This window comes from Mixophyes fleayi, chromosome 8 (genome assembly GCF_038048845.1).
Source record: "Mixophyes fleayi isolate aMixFle1 chromosome 8, aMixFle1.hap1, whole genome shotgun sequence".
Taxonomy (NCBI): domain Eukaryota; kingdom Metazoa; phylum Chordata; class Amphibia; order Anura; family Limnodynastidae; genus Mixophyes; species Mixophyes fleayi.
In genome coordinates, this window is record NC_134409.1 from 17,606,232 (window position 1) to 17,625,992 (window position 19,761).

Genomic DNA, 19,761 nt, shown 5'->3' on the forward strand with positions numbered 1-19,761 from the left:
ATCTTTATATATGAATTAATATTTAATTCATAAATATGTAATATTTAATATTTTAAACATTTTTAAACAGGGAGACTCATGTTACATGTATTTTGTGAAGTACAGAACCCCCCCCCCCCCCCACACACACACACACACAGCTCACATGCCCCCATATCCGCCTGCCACACTGTAAATCATCTTAATCACCTGTTGCCAAATGTATGCAAGGGAGTCGCATCACCTGACTTGACGCAGCCAATCATCTACAAACACATACCTGCCTCCATATAACCAATTAGAATCCCTCATTTGTCTCAATAAATGCAGCCCCATCGATAAACTCTATTTAGCGTTAAAGACACAAAGAATCATCACTCTTCAGTTGACTTTGCAATTCCTTTATTACCCTGTATCTGCGCATATATAAGGTGTACAAATCGTAGTGGTCAATGAGTCCTTTGCTCTTTGTCAGTAAAATTAAATCACAGCTTGGATAAAGGTCTTCTCCGTACACTGCCGGTGATATTTCCATAGGGTTTGTCTGAGGGCAGCAAGATCTGTTGAAACATTTTAAGTTTTTATAGTAATTTGCAGTAACCAATTTCTGCATTAATAATATTGCACCAGGACATCATTTCCATTCTTATATTAAACCAATATTCATGGAAATACGTCCTGTAAATTCATCGGTCTCACAAAGGCGCGCCGTGTAGGGATCGATCTTGTGGGTTGAATCAGTATTCAAGTGAATGTATTTATTTGTAGTCTTAAATCATTAACACTACGCGCCCGATTCATTAAGAAAAGTAAGGCAAAAAAATTAGTACGTTTTCTCTTGGACAAAACCATGTTACAATTCAAGGGGTGCAAATTAAATTATTTTTTTGCACATAAGTTAAATACTGGCTGTTTTTTTATGTATCAAATACTTATTAGCTTTATTTTTACACTGAAATTTAAAGTTGATCTAGGACATGCCCTACCCCAACTATAAATCTGTCCCCACATTTTAAATTTAGCTCCCCCTCCAATGCAACATGGTTTTGCCAAGGTTCAAAGTTACTTTTTTTTTTTTTTAAATGAATCAGGCCCTATAAGAACAATGGGAGGGTAAATTAACTTTTATTCAGCTAAAATAAAAATCAATATCACAATCAAAGACCCAGTTAAATTTAAATCCCTCCCTCTTCTCATTTGTGGAGCCAGGAAGGGTCAGGGCTTACAATATCATAGATTCATATAAAACAGTGATCCCTGGTCCATTTGTCTGACGTAGAAACTCACAAGACTCCTGTGAAGTTTTCGCCGTCTGTAAATGTTCCAAACTGTTTGTTTATTCCTGCTAATATCAGGAGTCAGAATTCTAGATAAATAATCATTTTGCATTGTTCTTACAGTATATACACAGTCTGCTCTCTGCACCATCCAGATTTGGTACATTTGCAGATGAACAAGTGACTTCCCGGTGAGCGATTGTTAAAAAAATACAAATAAAGCAATATAAAATGACAGATAAACGTTACATCTATCAGCCTACAGTAAGTAAGAACCCTTGAGCCATAAGTGATTCGTTTTTACAGTGAAATAGGAGGATAATCTGCAATGATTCCAATTACCTCATCCTGGTTGGTCAGGCCGAACTTGCTCATATCAATAGTAAAGTAGTGTTTGTTTGGTAATGCAATGTCAATTTCTTCAATCTGAAATGTATGAATAAAGTCAGTATTAAAGACAAGAAAGAAAAACATATCATGCCCTGAAACGGGCCATTGTTACTCTACAGCTGTAACACTGACAGGGTTAGCGATCCGCGGGGCTTCGCATGCGGCCCACCAATTGGCAAGTTACGATACAACACTGTTCTCACATTGGTCAATGTACCTGTTCCCAGGGATGTAACTAGGGCTGTGCGGTAGGGGCGACCGCCCAGCGCGCAACGCTGAAGGGGGCGCAGTTTAGGAATATTTTAGGTTCATTTTGTTAAAATTGAAGGCTGGGGGGGGGGGGGGGGGGGGTAGGCAGCATTTGTCTTTCTCGCCCCAGGCGCTAGAATTTTAAGTTACGGCTCTGCCTGTTCCTGAGTTTCATAATGGGGCTGATTTAGAGGTAGGAGCATATTTTTGCTTGGGTGCAGAATTTACAGCCAAGCAAACTGTTGCACTGAAAGGGGTGCAAATACTGCCGGCTCCTGTACACACATAGTGGACGCCTCCATTTCTACACTTCACAGTTGTTGGCCTTATGTGGGCTCATGCAGAAAAGGCCCCTCATATTGTACTGCAGTCGACAGATGGAAATTATATATAATATAAAATATATATATATATATACAGGTACTCCTCAATTAACGACCGAGTTCCGTTCCTACGACTAGGTCGTTAAGCGAATTGGTCGCTAAGTGAGTACAGTCCTGTTATATGCACCTACATGTATTGTAATCATTTTTATTGATTCTAAATGAAGAAATAGACTAAAGAAAACTGTATTTTGTTAGTTTGCTTTACATTACATAACACTGCATAACAGAAAATAAACATGTGTACAGTAAAGCTCTACAAACAGCAGCAATTATAACAATAAGGACCCAGGGAGAATCTGGTCGAAACTCTGAGTGGTCATTAAATGGGTAGGTTGTTAAGTGAGGAGTACCTGTGTGTGTATATATATATATATATATATATATATATATATATATATATATATATATATAATCACTGTTAGTCATAGAAAGAATTGTTGATGAAAAGTACTAAACTGACAAAATCTATTTTTGTTGTATAATCAGGACCTGGTTATCCACTAGGCTGCAGCCTAGGGTGCAAGGCTTATGGGACGAGGTGCAAAGTTTTCGGGGATGCAAAATTTTGACGGTGAGGCATAATAACCTGAATTTAATTTAAAATATAAGGGAATAATTGTTCTCCAAAGTAAAAATAAATATGTCTGAAGGTTTTAATCTTGACATATCCTATGGTAAGGGCTGAAGGCAACCAGATGAGCGCCTGAGGATAAGCTAGTAGGAGAGACAAGGATGGAGCCAGGCGCAGGCGTGACAGCCCCCTCCCCCGTCACATCCTCACCCTCAGTGGCGCTCGTTCACCCTTCCATTCTGCTAAGATTGCCGTGACTCGTGATTAAATGGCCAAGTGGAGCTAAGCTCAGAAGACGTGAGACCATAGATATTGCTGTATACCTACAGCATATTAGCCTGGCGCAGAAGGGGAGAGGGCGCTAGGAGCATATTAGCCTAATAAAGGGCTAAACCCTGAATCAGGCCCGGTGTACAATGGTTTGTACCATACGCTGAATAAATGGTTATTAAAAGAGGAATAAAATGTGTTTTCCTTAAGTGTTCCTGAGGTTACAAAGTCTTCCACCAGGACCAGTGCGTGGACAAAATATTTAGCAAGTAGTGAGGTGTCATTATCTGGCCTTCTGTCGTCGTCTTTTTTACAGAAAATGCTTTTCCTGCTCAGAACAGGTGCTATCTAGTACTTTCTATAGTAAGCTGCTGTCATTGTAAGATTGGGGAAAGAAATATAACTAAATTCCATGGACAATCTTCCCAGGTAGCGTGACTCTTCCCTGCAATAAACCAATAAATCTATACCAAGTCTGAGCTGATTATTTTATTGATGTATTAGGGTAAACTAGCGCTGTGGGTTCCCCTCCATTATATTGAAATTCAGCACAGGACCTCTATAGGGGGAGAAATGTGCCCCTACCCTCCCCAGCTATGTAAACACACCAATATTTAACAACATACATTTTATTTTAGCTTCCTCAAATATCCTCCATTTGGATGACGCTGGATCAAGACAGTAGAGTGAGGTTAGAGCGTTGCTGGGTGGGTAAAGAACAGTTGGGGGTATATTTACTAAACTGCGGGTTTGAAAAAGTAGAGATGTTGCCTATAGCAACCAATAAATTTTAGTTACCATTTATTTAGTACATTCTACAAAATGACAGCTAGAATCTGGTCGCTGTTGGCAACATCTCCACTTTTTCAAACCGGTAATGTAGTAAATATACCCATTGGTGTTCATTTAACGTCCATATTAATAAAAAAAATTGAACAAGGGGGCGTGGAGAGAGTGTCTTTTCGTCAAACAAAATTTATTTTATAAAATGTTTTTTTTTTCATCCAGTCATGACCAAAAGTTTTGAGAATGACACAAATATTATTTTTCACAATGTCTGCTCCCTCAGTTTTTATGATGGCAATTTGCATATACTCCAGAATGTCATGAAGAGGGATCAGATGAATTGCATTCAATTTTAAAGTCCCTCTTTGCCATGACAATGAACTTTATCCCAAAAACAACATTTTCACTGCATTTCAGCCCTGCCAAAAAAGGACCAGCTGACATGAGGTCAGTGTGAGTGTTGACGAGGACAAGGCTGGAGATCACTCTGTCATGCTGATTGAGTTAGAATAACATACTGGAAGCTTAAGAACGTCCAGCAAGAACATCCAGCAAGCGCCAGGGCCGTCTCCTAAAGTTGATTCAGCTGCGGGATCTGGGCACCACCAATGCAGAACTTGCTCAGGAATGGCAGCAGGCAGGTCTGAGTGCATCTGCACGCACAGTGAAGCGAAGACTTTTGCATGATGGCCTAGTGTCAAGAAGGCCAGCCACTTCTCTCCAGGAAAAACATCAGGGACAGACTGATATTCTGCAAAAGGTACAGGGATTGGACTGCTGAGGACTGGGATAAAGTCATTTTCTCTGATGAATCCCCTTTCAGATTGTTTGGGGCATCTGGAAAAACGCTTGTCCGGAGAAGGAATGGTGAGCGCTACCATCAGTCCTGTGTCATGCCAACAGTAAAGATCATTCATGTGCGGGGTTGTTTCTCAGCCAAGGGAGTGGGCTCACTCCCAATTTTGCCTAAGAACACAGCCATGAATAAAAAATGGTACCAAAACATCCTCCAAGAGCAACTTTTCCCAACCATTCAAGAACAGTTTGGTTATGAACAAAGTCTTTTCCAGCATGATGGAGCACCTTGCCATAAGGCAAAAGTGATAACTAAGTGGCTCGGGGATCAAAACATCGAAATTTTGGGTCCATGGCCAGGAAACTCCTCAGACCTTAATCCCATTGAGAACTTGTGGTCAATCTTCAAGAGGCGGGTGGACAAACAAAAACCCACAAATTCTGACAATGATGTCATTACGCAAGATGTCACTAGGCATTGATGTCACTAGGCCAGTGAATAACAAGCTTTCTTAGTTCGAGGCACCCTTAGGCTCTCCATAATTTTTTCAAGGCACCCCTAAGACAAAATAATTACCAAGTAATTCCCCACCTTGCTTACCACCGGACCTGGAAGCGGCACCCCTGTGAGTGGTTTCCAAACTGCGCCAAGGCTCCCTGGGGTGCAGTGGCGCACAGTTTGGAAACCACTATACTTGGCAATGGTTTTATTAGGCAACGATGTCACTAGGCAACGCTCTCACTAGACAATGATGTAATCAGGTAATGATGTCACTAGGCAATGATGTCATTAGGCAAGATGTCACTAGTTCCCTGAGAATTGATAGGCTGCATTTCATGAATGGCTGCAGAGGCAGCTATAAGATTTTGGGGGTCCTAAGCAAAAACATTTGTGGTGACCCCCTAACGCTGTCACTTACAACAGAACCAAGGAACTTTACTACAGACAGACATGTCTAGATGGACATCTATGATAGGTCCATCCTATAGCAGAAACAACATTAGACAGGGACAAAATGCATTAGCTGTTAGCACAGGCACTTAGCAAACTTTACTAAACGTTTAATGCTAAATGTTTAAAAAAAACAAAACAACATTACTTGTTACAAAGTCACAAGATTTGTTTGCACGTTTCATGAATTTGATTTTTAATACAGTGCAAAACACAGACCAAAAATACAATTATAAACAAGTGTAGAGTTATTAGGAGGAGACATATAATGGAATTAATGTAGTTTTGTGCAGATAATTTACCTAGTAATAAGTGGAGTAGAATTATAAATGGGGCATTATCATACTTGCCTACTCTCCTGGAATTTCCAGGAGACTCCTGAATTTTGGGAAGTCCTCCCGGAAGAGTAGGCAAACCCACCCAGATTCCTATAAAATGCTGAAATTCACGGCATTGAATGGCGGAGGCGGGGCTTAATTGCATCATTAAGCCCTGCCTCCCACTATTGAACTGTTGTAATTTTAGTGGGGACGGGACTACAGTGACGCAACAACGTTGTCACGCCCCCTCCTACCCTCTGTCACATGACCTGTACTCTGGTACAGATTTAAAAAGTAGGCAAGTATGGGCATTATAAATAGGGGGCACCGTATTTTATAATTGTATTTATATTTTTGTAATGCCATCTTGGTTAATTGTGCAATGTGTGTCAGTACAATACATTACCTCCGGAACATTGCTCAGGCCCAACAACTGGATATCATAGAGGGTCTTCTGAACGGACGGGGAATATTCTCCTTTATCATATGGACCAGCAAATGTATCTAGGATAATTTCCCTCATGGTTTGCCTTAAAAATAAATAAATAAAAAAATCAAATATTTATGTTGATGCGGAGCCGGATTGACATTACGGAAGCCTGTAGGCACTCAACCGTAGGATTGTAAGCCACGCCCTGTTCTCTAGCCACACCCACACAGGACACTCTGTAGCTGGGTCAATAAGGTTATAGAGCAGAATATAGCAACACTACCGCACACAGCTCATCCCCCACACAGTTAAGCTTGCATCAGTAGATTTGTCTCATTCTCAGTTATTTATTCTATGCTGGTGAAAGAAAATAAGTTTGACCTATGCACTGTGTAGACCCCACTTTGAGTGGGAAAGTGATGAGTAGAATTTTCAAAACTGTACCGCCAACGAGTAGCCTCATTCCCCCCTCAGAATGTCTCGGGCCTTAAGTGTTCTCTCGGAATCTCACAAATCATTTGTGTTCCTCCCATCACATTTTGCGCACAGTCGAACCATTTTTGAGCATGGGAACAGGATCTTGGGACCTCGCTTGACCAGGAACAATGGCTGCTCATCTGCCAACATGTAGCTAAATCCTCAGCACAGTTGTAATAGCGAACGCCTACAAAAACAGGCTATCTACCCGCGTATGTTCAGTCTATGTTGGAGTAACTGTGGGCTAAGAAGGAACTTTTTACACATACGGTGGGACTGCCCACAAATATCTCCGTTCTGGGATGTGATATTAGATCTGATTACACTGAATTATTAACTACCTAAATACCCTTTGATTATTCTTTTATGCCAACAATTTGGATTAATTAATAAATCTGCTGATAAACTGGTTCACTATATATGTAATGTAGTGAAGCTACAAATTCACATTGACTGGAAGAACCATATATGGACACTGACACAAACAGAATTTGGCATGCAGCATCTGTGGCAGGCACTGGCTGGGCTGGGGGCAGGGGGGCATATGACCCCCGGGCTGGCCCCAATGTGGGCTACCTTGGGATGGGTCGCTTGGCTACCTGCAATTTTTCTTTTAAAATGTTCCTAATAGGCTGCTGAGTCGGGTCTTGCCCCCCCAGAGTAAAATTTGCCATCCCTCCCCTGCTCTATGGCGTACATAACTATCCTCCTATACGATTCAGTTAAAACTTCCTGGTATTTCCACAACAACACCAATCCCCCAGGAACATCATAACCGTTTAAAACTAGATCTATCTGTGCATCTCAAGCTTTACTCAATTCACCTGTTGCACAATCTAATCTATAGCGGCCCTCCTTATTGATTCAGAGACAACATAATCCATACCCCTTTCCTTTCTCCTCTCAACCCCCCCCCTTTGTATTCCCTCTGACCTCCATATTGCCCCTACCTGTGTGTTCCGTGAGCGATTCTACCTGCGCCTGGTTATTAACTTATTTGTAATCACTGGCAAGTGTGGTTTTTCTACACTGGCGACACAGGTAAATCAATGTCTTACTTTTTGACCCAATGCTTCTGTTGTTGGGTTTCTGAGTTTGAGTTGTTCTTAAAACACTATTTTTGTGTTTCAGCATGTGTAAATAATATTATTATTATTATTATTATTATTATTAAAAGAACAGGTAAAAGGATATATTGGAAGAGGATGCTGCAAAATGAACAACGAGGGCCTGATTCATGTTCAGGCTTAAGTCAGTTTACATAGCGTATCTTGCGTGACATAACTCTGCGCACGCTCAGAAACAGACCTTACGCCCTTTTGCAATTGCATGCAATTTGTATCTGAAAGCAAATGATGCTTACGACTGCTACAACTTTAAGGGCGGAACAAGGGAGGCAAAGGACAGATTATCATAGTTCATGTGTAGTAAGGGCGTACCTACGCCATTGCGGACAATTTAAGACCTGAGTTTCTCGTAAATACGACTGGCTTCAGCCGTATCATTTGTCCCAGCTACAGGCCAGGTGTGCCGACTGATAGTGATGATTGACAAGGAATAGTCTCTCTTTTACAAACTGCATGTATACATGCCACTTGCTAGCACAGGACAAGTAAGATTCACTATATAAATGCATTGTATGACCGGCAACAGACCACAGACACCATTTTATAACTATGGGAATGACAAATATTAAATGCAACAGGGCAAAACAATTCTTGCAGTCAGGGCCGGCACTACCAATAGGCCTCTTTAGGCAGCTGCATAGGACACCGGATTTGGGAGGCGCCACTGAGGTGCCTCCCCCCCCAGTGTCGTATTAAAGTGGGGCTTGGGAAATGTGCCCCAGGCCCCTATCTCTCAGGGCCCCCCCCCTCCGAACCAGGCACTGTATGGTTCTTGGTCACTGACCCCTCCTGTGGGACCAGCCACCTTCATGCGGCCTTGGATCGTGCAATCCTTTCCTCCCTCCCTCTCCCTATGTGTGTCCGTCACTGACAATTTGTCCAATGTGACGCGCACCACGTGACAGGCCTGCCCTCCCATGTGTGAGGGCTGTAAGAGAGGCACACAGAAGATTCTGGAAGAAGTTAGGTGTGAGGGAAGGCGGGGAGTGTCTTAATGTAAAGAGGGTAGCACTTGTGTGGGGGAAATAGGGCTATTATTAAATGTGAATACTGTTAATTTTATTTAATTAATAGTTGTCGCTGATTGTAGGGATGGAGGCCTAATAATTAAATGTAGGTTCTATTGATTTAATGCTGGGGCTTTCTAAATTTTAAGTACCAGCCTTTTTTCCAAATGGGGCAACAACATTCCAGGATCCAGACAAGTAGCAACTAAGCATAAGACACCAGCATCTGCAGACAGTGTAAGCTGCAAGAACAGGTAGAAGAGAGCAGGACAGCCAGCCAAGAGGAAGTAAGAGTTATTATTTTAATTGTGCAAAAGTCAAGCGTGTGGTGGCCTGGGAAGCGGGTATTGGGAGGAGTAGAGGCAGCAGGCTGAAGCTTTGCCTAGGGCACCATGAAGCCTTGCTCTGGCTCTGCTAGCAGTAATCAACAGGTGGGTTAGGTTAGCCAAAATGAACAATAATTCTTCTGGTACATCAAGAACAATAATGTGTATGAATTGCAGATGCTGTATTTATAATACAATGTTGGGCTGTGCTAGTTCTATCCTCACAAAACAGTTCTGATAACTGGTATCTGCTGTTTGTATTTACTGTAAGATAACTACCTGGTGATGTAGGGAGTGATGCAATGATTTCTCTTATAGCAACATGGCTTGTGTCTAAGCACTTACCATACGGAATCAAAGTTAACTCCTTTAGAGGTATTGTATCGCCACTTGCAGTCGATCACAGTAGAGAAGCAGCGATCTTTCACTTCAGGGAGTGTTGTATATCGGTCTTTTAGAAAACCTTCAAATCCAGACTGTGTTGTTTTCAGAACTCTGAGTTCTTTGATTCCAGAGTGAATTACAGGCTGACCTGTACAAAAATATAGAAAAATCCAGAATTATACGTTCCAGATGGAGGTCGGCAGAGGACATGTTGAAGAATATTGGAGAACATGTGAGGATTGCTGATAAAAGATACTCCTACTACTGTCTTCTCCAGTTGCCCATTTAATTACCCTCCAGTATTATTTGGCATTAGTCCACATGGATCTTTATTAGTGCTATTTTCAAGAGTTTTCTGTTTCAGAGCAATGCGATCGTTTGTGTTTTAAAATAAGACTGAGGGCTAGATTTACTAAACTGCGGGTTTGAAAAAGTGGAGATGTTGCCTATAGCAACCAATCAGATTCTAGCTGTCATTTTGTAGAATGTACTAAATAAATGATAACTAGAATCTGATTGGTTGCTTTAGGCAACATCTCCACTTTTTCAAACCCGCAGTTTAGTAAATATATCCCTGAATCACTAATTAAGCCAATTAACTATTGTAATTAATTATATCCTAACAAGATACACTCCTGACAGATCCCGAGGATCACAATTGCTAAACATTGATTTAGAACAAGTCAAATTATACGGCAGGCCCTTTTTAGTTATATGTATGTCGTGTTCTCCTGACCTTTTAATGTGAGAAATAAAGATATGTATGTTATAAATTTTTTATGAACACTTTTTAGTTACTGTATTGTAGTTGTACAATCTCCCATGCAGTTACACAAATATCTCATCTCTACACCAGAGGGCTATATGACACCCATTCACTTCAGGAAATAAGAAAATAATATATTAATTTGTTAAGGATCCCTCCCAAAGATATGAGCTGCTTGTAACATTTGAAATTGTTGTGTAAGTAAACCACAACACTTCTAGTAATGAATTCTATAACTAGGATTTCTCTCTTCTGGAACATAGCAGAGATATAATATAATGGATGGTGAAATCTACTTTGAAAATTTTCTGGAATATTAATAAAGAGATGCTGGAGGGTCGTGTAGTGGAGTGGAAATTATATTATATCTCTGTTATGTTCCAGAAGAGAGAAATCCTAGTTATAGAGTTCATTACTAGAAGTGTTGTGGAACAAAAAGGCAATAAAACAGTTGTAAAACAGATTAGCATACCAGCACACATCTACTCATGAGTTACCAAAGTAAGGGGGTTTCAACATATAGCAATATGGTTTGAAAAGGGCTAAAATTATGTTAGAAATTATCAGATATTGGTGCTCATTCTTTCTTCTGATGAACTGTTCAGACATTCTAGCTTACCCCAGACAACAGAGTACTTGAGTGTGATATGACCATATCTGTTTTTATTCCTGTGTTATTCTAAGAAAACTGTTTAGCATTTATATTTTTTGTATGACAATGTTATCCAGTTTTATCCAATAAGCATTGTGACTGTATTTGTCATATTAAACGCTATTTAATAATGTCCTGTCTTTGTGTTCTTTACAAATGCATGTATTATATAAGCTTGGTGTTTATACTGCTACATGTATGCAGGGTATTGTATGGTTTACAATAACTCTGATCAATTAGGTTGTGATTGTAATTTTAAATAAGTCATGGAGTGACATATTTTTTTAGCATTAAATAATTTAGATTTAGTATCAACACCTTAGTATCCAGATCAAACATCTTATTTCTTGCTGTACATCTGCTAAAGCTTATGTGTGCATAGACATGTGCAAGCCAAAGGTGGATGGTGGAAACTCTGGTGCCCTGGTACTGATTGTGTGCGCTTGGGGATGCTGTGTGGGACTTCAGAATGAGTATGTGTTGTGAACATAGGGAACTTACAGTTATTTATAAGGGATAAATCATAACTGCAGTGTAAATATGTTATATCAAATGAATCCATTGATAAGTTCAGCTACGAAAGTGTAAAATGTGAGGACAGAAAGTCTGATGTAAATGTATTTGATGGCTTTGCACATTCCAGTGTGAGAAGATAGGAGTGTCACCTATGGCAGCTTCAAAGGGCTCTTGATGTGAGATATATCCTGACATAAGTTAGTTTTTGGACTCAATAGACTTTGTGGGGCCGGTCACAGCTGGACATCGTTGCAGCCCAAGGCAGCATTTTGAAGGCCTATACAGGTTTATAGAAATATAAGCTTCAAAGGAAAATGTCATCATAGTTCATATTTTGGGAAATCCGGGCGTCACTCCATACTGAGAAGCAGAAATCACACCAGGGTTGTGAATGACAGGAACGGGTGGTATCCGGGAACAGCTAAAATCACATATCTTTGGAAAAGGTATGTCACATTGTCAAAATGTCATCATGCTTGGTATCAAAAGATGGACAGAGTCATATGGGATTTATTAATGATAAAATTGGATCGATGTGACGCTCTACAGAAAAGTTAGATCACATAGTAGAATTGGTTAGTAAATCATGCAACATGCAAATGGTGATTGAAAAGAGTGTCACAGGCCACAACCCTAATCTTCCAAGCCAAATTTCCCTTGGCCAGAATGTAATTCATGTAAGTGCTAATCTGAATGTAACCCCTTTTTATTTTAAACTGTTTTGCTAGTGTATGTTTTATATCAGTTGTTTATTATTATTTTTTTTTCTTTATATCTGAATGCCCTGCTCTTTTGTATATTAAATCTATAATTTAATATGTTGCATCCTTGATACTCTAACAAATCCATTAGCCTGTTAGAAGAAATAGCTAGACCAAGTTAACCCAGTGTGTGATTTGTTGATACATTTGATTAACAAGCTTAGTGTATGCTTGCATTTACATTTGTGTAACAGTCTGAAGGTGTGAAAAGTTAACACCAGGTGCCGTAAATAGGGCAGTGCGATAGGGGCGACCGCCCAGGGCGCAAAGCTGAAGGGGGGGGTGCAATTTAGGAATATTTTAGGTTCATTTGATTAAAATTGAGGGCTAGGAGGGCGGCATTTCTCATTCTCACCCCAGGCGCTAGAATTCTAAGTTACGGCTCTGAGTTCTTCATCATCATCATCATCATCATCATCATCAGTTATTTATATAGCGCCACTAATTCCGCAGCGCTGTACAGAGAACTCGCTCACATCAGTCCCTGCCCCCATTGGAGCTTACAGTCTAAATTCCCTAACATAGACACAGAGAGAGAGAGAGACTAGGGTCAATTTTGATAGCAGCCATTTAACCTACTAGTATGTTTTTGGAGTGTGGGAGGAAACCGGAGCACCCAGAGGAAACCCACGCAAACACAGGGAGAACATACAAACTCCCCACAGATAAGGCCATGGTCGGGAAGAGAACTCATGACCCCGGTGCTGTGAGGCAGAAGTGCTAACCACTAGGCCACTGTGCTGCCCCATGAGTTAACCCTGTGCTTGCTGGTGTGAGTCTTGCTGATAGCTAGAAGCTTTGTGTGCCAGTGTGGGACAGTATATTGGGAGTCCTATTGCCCGTATTCAATAGGTGGTGGCAAACCTGAAGTGTCTGGGGGTGTGAGAGCGATGTGTTTGGGGGTGATTCCGTAGGTCTATAACCTGTGTGATAGGTAGAGAGAGACTGTGGGCTGGAATCGTGTGACCTCATACAGCGAACACCCCCAAAGTCACGGCAGCTGGGAGCATGTTCGTAAACAGTATGTAACATATAAGAGGCGACAACTGGAACTACATCTCACCCCCAATACTCCATCACATTTATATGCCCATAGATCATTTATGTGACATCTATAAAATATGGATAAATATTTCACTTATTATTTCTCCTAATAAATGCCAACATGAAAGTCATAAACAACATCTTGCTTCTGTGTGAGACACAGTTTTCTAGAAATAATTCCTGATTCTTAGAGAGAGTAAAGTTACTCATTACCTCTGTACTTCTGACCCATGTTCCAGCAACAGACAGTTTCTATGTTTACGCTTGTAATGTTTTCTGTCTTGATACTTCGGAAATAGGGCATGATCTAGAACAGAGGTCTGCAATCTGTGGGCCTGAGTCATTAAAGAGAGCAAGGTAAAAAAAAGGAGTAAATTTGATCTTGGACAAACCATGTTACAATACAAGGGGTGCAAGTTAGTTTATTATTTTGTATGGAAGGAAAATACTGGCTGTTTTTTCATGCAGCACACAAATACTTGATAACTTTATTTTTACAGTGAAAGTTAAAGTTGATCTAGGACATGCCCTACCCCAACTATCATCATCATCATCATCATTTATTTATATAGCGCCAGCAAATTCCGTAGCGCTTTACAATTGGTATAAATCTGTCCCCACATTCTAAAGTTACCTCCCCCTCCAATGCAACATGGTTTTGTCAAGGTGCAAAGTTACTCCTTTTTCTTGCTTTGCTCTCCTTAATGACTCAGGCCCAGTGGATCCAGCTACTGTATACCTACCCAGTATTTCTATTTAGGTGGGACAGTCCTGATTCCATTGGATTGAAGTGAGGACATATCCTGACTGACAGAATGTTGGGAGTAATCTAGCATTGCAGCATTGAATGGAAGCAGTAAACTTTAGTTGTGTGGGACCAGCTGGTCTGGCCGTTGTCTTTTCAAATAGATAACCTGTGTGTAGGTCATGGGACATTATTTATTAATGCTTGATCGGGAGGACACTGAGGGATTAATATAGTATATATGTTTCGCTGTGGTATAACTACAAGGCTCACCATTCCCTGCATGACATACTGGGACTTGTAGCTCCAAAACAAGACAGAATTGTCAGCCCTTGATTTTCTTCCAAAGATTTTTAATAAAAATGTGTAATTTGAAAATGTTCTGTAACCGATAACAAACATAAAAAGTTGATAACTGATTGGTCGTTTTAGATTACAGCACATCAATGCTTGTTACTATGTTATTAACCAAACCTTTGTAACTATAGGAAATGCTATAGCTATAAAGAGGAAGTAACACTAAATGTTTTTATACGCTGTAGTAGAGGGTGAAGTGCATTGATTTACTCTTCCTTGAATGTCAAAACAACTCTGTTTACTTAGAAAATAATTTACTAGTCATTTATCCTCTTCCGTCTTAATTCTGAGAATTTGCATCCAACAAGTCACTGACTGATTTACATTAATGTGGAATGTTCAGTGCTCACTGGGGGAAAACAAAGTCAATTATATAAAAAATTATTTCTAATGCTTCTCTGTTAGATAATTTGATTGTTGTGCTGTTGCCATTGTGTGAAATCGGGATGTTTGGAGTACACTAAATCCCTACACTAATAAAAGCATAATTAATGAGTGCACCAAAATACAGCATCTCAACAATTACCTCCTTTTTTCTGTTGTACTTCACAAAAGTGAACCCCTTCTGGTGAATAGATAAATGCATGAACGTGCTGTACCCCATCCTAAAACAAAGAGAAGGTCATGTTTAAAGCAATAACATTGTGCAAATATATTAGGCCACAATGTTCTCCAGCAATCAAAACTAATATGTCATGTGTGCCTATGAAGTTTCACCCTATCTGTGGAGTTATCGTCTTGTATTATAATGGCCGTAGGTGGCATAATGAGAGTATTACTATGCAGGTTGTCTAGCATAGGCAAACCGAGGGGGGTTTCCTAGTGCCTGGAAACCCCCTCCAAGCCTGGAGCACTGTATAATTGAGTGGCCCCCTCTTCACACGGCTCTGCTTGAAAAGGGGAGAGCTGCGTGCACCTAACAGTAGTGCATGAAGCATTGTTTATGTATATTATAGGGATAGGAAGAGTTGGAGAGCAGCCAAGCACTGTCTAATATTATAGCCATGACCCCATGCATGCTGGTCACACCCCACTGGTGACATGGTGTGGAAACCCCCCTCTACAAATGCTGCGTTTGCCCCTGTCTAGATACCTTTTCAATGCGTCTCCAGGGGGCTTCTTGAATATATATGTTTGCTTCCGTAACATGGTTGAACGATGTGAAAAAATGATTGCATATTTCCATCGAGAAGTCTTCAATGGTTTTTACCTAAACACAAATGTGAGTAAATAAATAAATAGTAAAAAAATAAAACATACATATAAAAGAAGACAAAAAAATAAGTAGGAATAAGTGTTGTGCATTTTATGACTTAAAGTCATGTCAGAAATTCACACTTAGGATCGCAAATGATTTTAGGGGGTCTATTTATTACGACTCCTATGTTAAGTAGATTTTTGTTTGCTGCCTATCGCTGAAATCAAAAGTTTATTAAATTTATTAAGACAATGTCACCAGGGCAGTTGAGAAATGCTGAGCTCCCGGGCAACACTGCCGGCAGTGATAAGAGTACTATTGATGCTTGCCAGGCCAGAGCAGGTAGACTCTGCATGCCAGCTCATGCATGTTTACTGGAACTGGAAGTCTAGACTTGGATTTCCCAGTTCCAGATTCTATATAAAAAAAAAAAAATACAATAAAGAAAAAAAAAAAGAAAATAAGAAAAGCAGAAAACTAAATAAACATTATAAAAAAAATTAATAATGAAATAAATTAAATTCTTTTATTTATTTATTTATTATTATTATTAATATTATTATTACTACTATATTTAACATTAAATTATTAATTAAATTATTAAATAGATTCTTAAAATACTATATAAACATTATAAAAAAGAGCGTAATAATTAATAATGAAATAAATTAAATAATTTTATTTATTTAGAGTAAGACAAGATATCTATATGGCGTTTAACCCGATGTATGGATATTCTAACAGTGGTGTAATAAAGAGTAGTATTAATAAACACCTCCACAGGTATGTGTGTGGCAGCCAAGTCTTCAAATACAGATGGTCAGTCCGAAAATGAAATATCAAAACAAATATAGAAGGACGGCACCTTCAGGTGTATAACTTTAGTTCATAGATGACAATAATGTTAGCAATATGCACAGAGCAGTCCAGAGGTTATACAATTAAGCAGTGGCTGTGTATTACTATGTATTCACTAAAATTGTAGCTAACAGGTCTCATCTAATGTGTTCAACATTATAAAATGCTGATTCCTGGATGAAATTTATTTTAAAAAAGCATTTTTATGGGGAGACAAGAAATTTAAAAAAATATATAAGAATTACCCCTTTCAGTTTTGCCAAGGCATAGACAGTATTCTTGATTGTATCTGTGGGAATTATATCAGAGTTATCCCCATCCAAATAATCTTTCTTTGATTTTAAGGTAAGCTGAACAGAGGCTTCAATTTCCTTGATTGAATGTTGTTTTCCATCTCTTTTAATCTGAAGGACTTTAACTGCATTCTTTCCATAACCTGTACGTACAAATTCCACATTCAAGTCCTAAAATAATAACACAGTATATAAAACTCAAAGTTTACACAGAAGTCAAACAACTCTAAGATAATGTCGTACATTGTTTATTTATCCATAAAAAAAATTATCGATATCAAATTAATATCAATCAAATTTAATAAATAGGCTTATTTCCCTCAATGAGCACCGACATTAACAAGCCCCACATTTAATTGAGTTTCTATATTGCATTATTAGCCCTTACAATATAGTAATAGCACCACCAACTCTACATAACATTAAAACCCACACATTTAATAAAAAGCCCCAACATAACATTAATATCCCCTCTAGCAGCACCAACATAACATTAATATCCTCAAACCAGCCCCCACATTTCATTAATACATCCACCCACACAGCAGCCCAGACATAATATTAATACAACCATGCTTGAATACTCTCCCAGAATGTCAAGGAGGCTTACAAGTTTCAGGGAGATTTCCAGAACTCCCGTGAGAATAGGCCACCCTTCCAAATCCTGCCCATTTCTCTAGTGAAGTGGGCAGGAGCATGATGAAATGATGTCTGGCAAATTGCGCTATCGAGGTCCTGCCCCCTGCTGTGAAATTATGCAAATGATGGAATTGTGCGGAAGAGGGCATGGTCACAAATCCACTTGGCAAAAGTACAGAAGGGTTTTTGCAGGCCAACAAATAAAGTTGACTGAAGCTTCCGTTTGTGTTATATCAGGTGCTGCTTAGCAGTCCTTGATCCTGTATATTAATGGATGTGTATTTGTATAGCAGTTATGAAACAGATTTCAGCACAAGGTTTCAAGAGAGTTCAGTATTCATATATTCCAGAGTTCTGTGGGAACTTGTTAATTATACGGGCTCCACTTAAAAAACATGGGACTCCGTCTATCTGCCATTCTAGGCAGCTTGCTGAATATAACCAAATCCCTGGAATGACATTAGTGCCAATGTCAGCTCCGATGGACTCGAGTTCTGGGTCGCTCCACTCCATCTTAGCTCCCTCTCCCACCTATTCAACAGGACAGAGCCATCGCCTCAACCCAGCAAACCCAGATTTGACTCTCCCTTCACAGCAGCCGTCACAGATAACCGAATGACAGGTGGACGGAGTCCATGTTTTTTCAAGTGGCACCCGTATAATTAACAAGTACGGTACTCTTTCTGTGCATTGTATGATATGAATGGATCTGAAATGTCATGTGTCATTTCACAATAAATAAGCAGGAATAGCCTACGTTTATACTGGTGATATTTGCTTTATTGTTTTTATATTTGATTGTCCCCCTGAAATTCTGCCTTTGTTCCTGTTTACAGTTCTCGTACAGTGATCTCAGTACAAAGGAGTGGACTGCCGACAGTGTAAAAGGCAGCACGATGGCTCAGTGGTTAGCAATTCTGCCTCGCAGCACTGGGGTCATGAGTTCAATTCCTGACCATGGCCTTATCTTGTAGAGTTTGTATATTCTCCCTTGTTTGCGTGGGTTTCCTCCCACACTCCAAAAAAAACATACTAGTAGGTTAATTGGATGCTATTATAAAACTGACCTTTGTCATGCCAATGAGGCATGGACTGATGTGAACGAGTTCTCTGTACAACGCTGCGGAAATAGTGGCGCTATATAAATAGCAGATGATGGGAGAAGTGGGTGCTGAGTAAATACCCCACCTCAGGGGTAACCCTTTAAGGAACTCCTGCGTAATCCCACTTTATTACAGTTTTTATCATAAACGACTTAGCGCTCCCACTTTTCATAGCATAGTCCCTTTTTTTTTTTTTACTAGAAATCTGTAACTCACAGCATCCAAATGAACTAGATGTGTTGGAATAGGCTCCTATAATTCATCATTTACTTTTTTGGGGCACCCAAAAAGTATAGGGCAGATTCTATGGTCTGAGCACACTTCAGTCCACATGGGTGTCCCTGTTTTTCATTATAAATGATGGCAGCACCCACAATTAGTCAATATACCAATCATTGTGCTAAAATAAGAGAACATATTTTATTGACCCTCCATGTTTCCAGCTGGATCCCAACCTGATCAGGCTGAAAACAATTCAACGGGGTATGCAGGAATTAGTGAAAAAACAACTGAACATATAACATACAATCCCCTGTTGTGATATCATGACCCAAATCTCTCCATGACGTAATATGTTGCTATGTCAAATGTATAAGAACGTTTATACTTTGACTTTCTAAAAACTCATATTTTTTTTACACAGGATAAACTAAAAGAAAAATGTGATTATACAAAGTTATGCCATTAATAATATTAATTGTATTATTTAACAGTAATTTATGTACATTTGGTCGGTCCTACCTTATTCCCTCCGCTGTAGTATTGCGCCATCCTCCTTGGATTATTACAAACAGAGGATGAAGTGACAACCCTTTCTTGCTGTAGCTAACTGTGAACGGAGCTTGGCATGAGGGCAGATATTGTATAGAGGTTCCCAACCAATCAGCTTCTATTTGTTTGTTTGAAACGTAACCTCTACTCAACTGGTGAAAATATTTGTTAGGGTCAATTACTGTTTAACTGAAAGCTGATGACAACATTTTTTTGGCTAAAAAAAATTAACCACAACGTTCCCGAAAACCCACTCCACCCCCACCCTCCCTATTGATGACGTAAAGTGCTTGGTGATTTATTTAATAGATTAATACTTCTGATGGCAAAAA

General features: G+C 39.6%; 1 protein-coding gene and 1 long non-coding RNA gene across 3 annotated transcripts in view; both read right to left on the reverse strand.

Annotated features, from left to right (window-relative positions):
- Window positions 1–364: 364 nt before the first annotated feature.
- The window catches only part of LOC142098974 (uricase-like), a 35,073-nt gene continuing 15,676 nt past the window's right edge, over window positions 365–19,761 (reverse strand). Inside the window, exons 1-8 of one of the 2 annotated variants that reach the window (XM_075181997.1) lie at window positions 19,400–19,506; window positions 16,869–17,087; window positions 15,661–15,777; window positions 15,094–15,172; window positions 9,688–9,874; window positions 6,382–6,505; window positions 1,599–1,682; window positions 365–539 (exon numbers count right to left, since the gene is read on the reverse strand). In XM_075181997.1, coding sequence (XP_075038098.1) covers window positions 465–539; window positions 1,599–1,682; window positions 6,382–6,505; window positions 9,688–9,874; window positions 15,094–15,172; window positions 15,661–15,777; window positions 16,869–17,087; window positions 19,400–19,429 — 915 coding nt within the window. In that variant the 5' untranslated portion in view covers window positions 19,430–19,506 and the 3' untranslated portion in view covers window positions 365–464. Of the gene's footprint in view, window positions 540–1,598; window positions 1,683–6,381; window positions 6,506–9,687; window positions 9,875–15,093; window positions 15,173–15,660; window positions 15,778–16,868; window positions 17,088–19,399; window positions 19,507–19,761 lie in introns of those variants that run through there. The other variant, XM_075181998.1, reaches the window with a different exon arrangement.
- LOC142098976 (uncharacterized) lies at window positions 2,768–4,072 on the reverse strand. Its single transcript, XR_012678460.1, has 2 exons — window positions 4,015–4,072; window positions 2,768–3,893 (listed from the first exon to the last, which is right to left on the reverse strand). It is a non-coding gene; the product is annotated as an uncharacterized LOC142098976 (long non-coding RNA).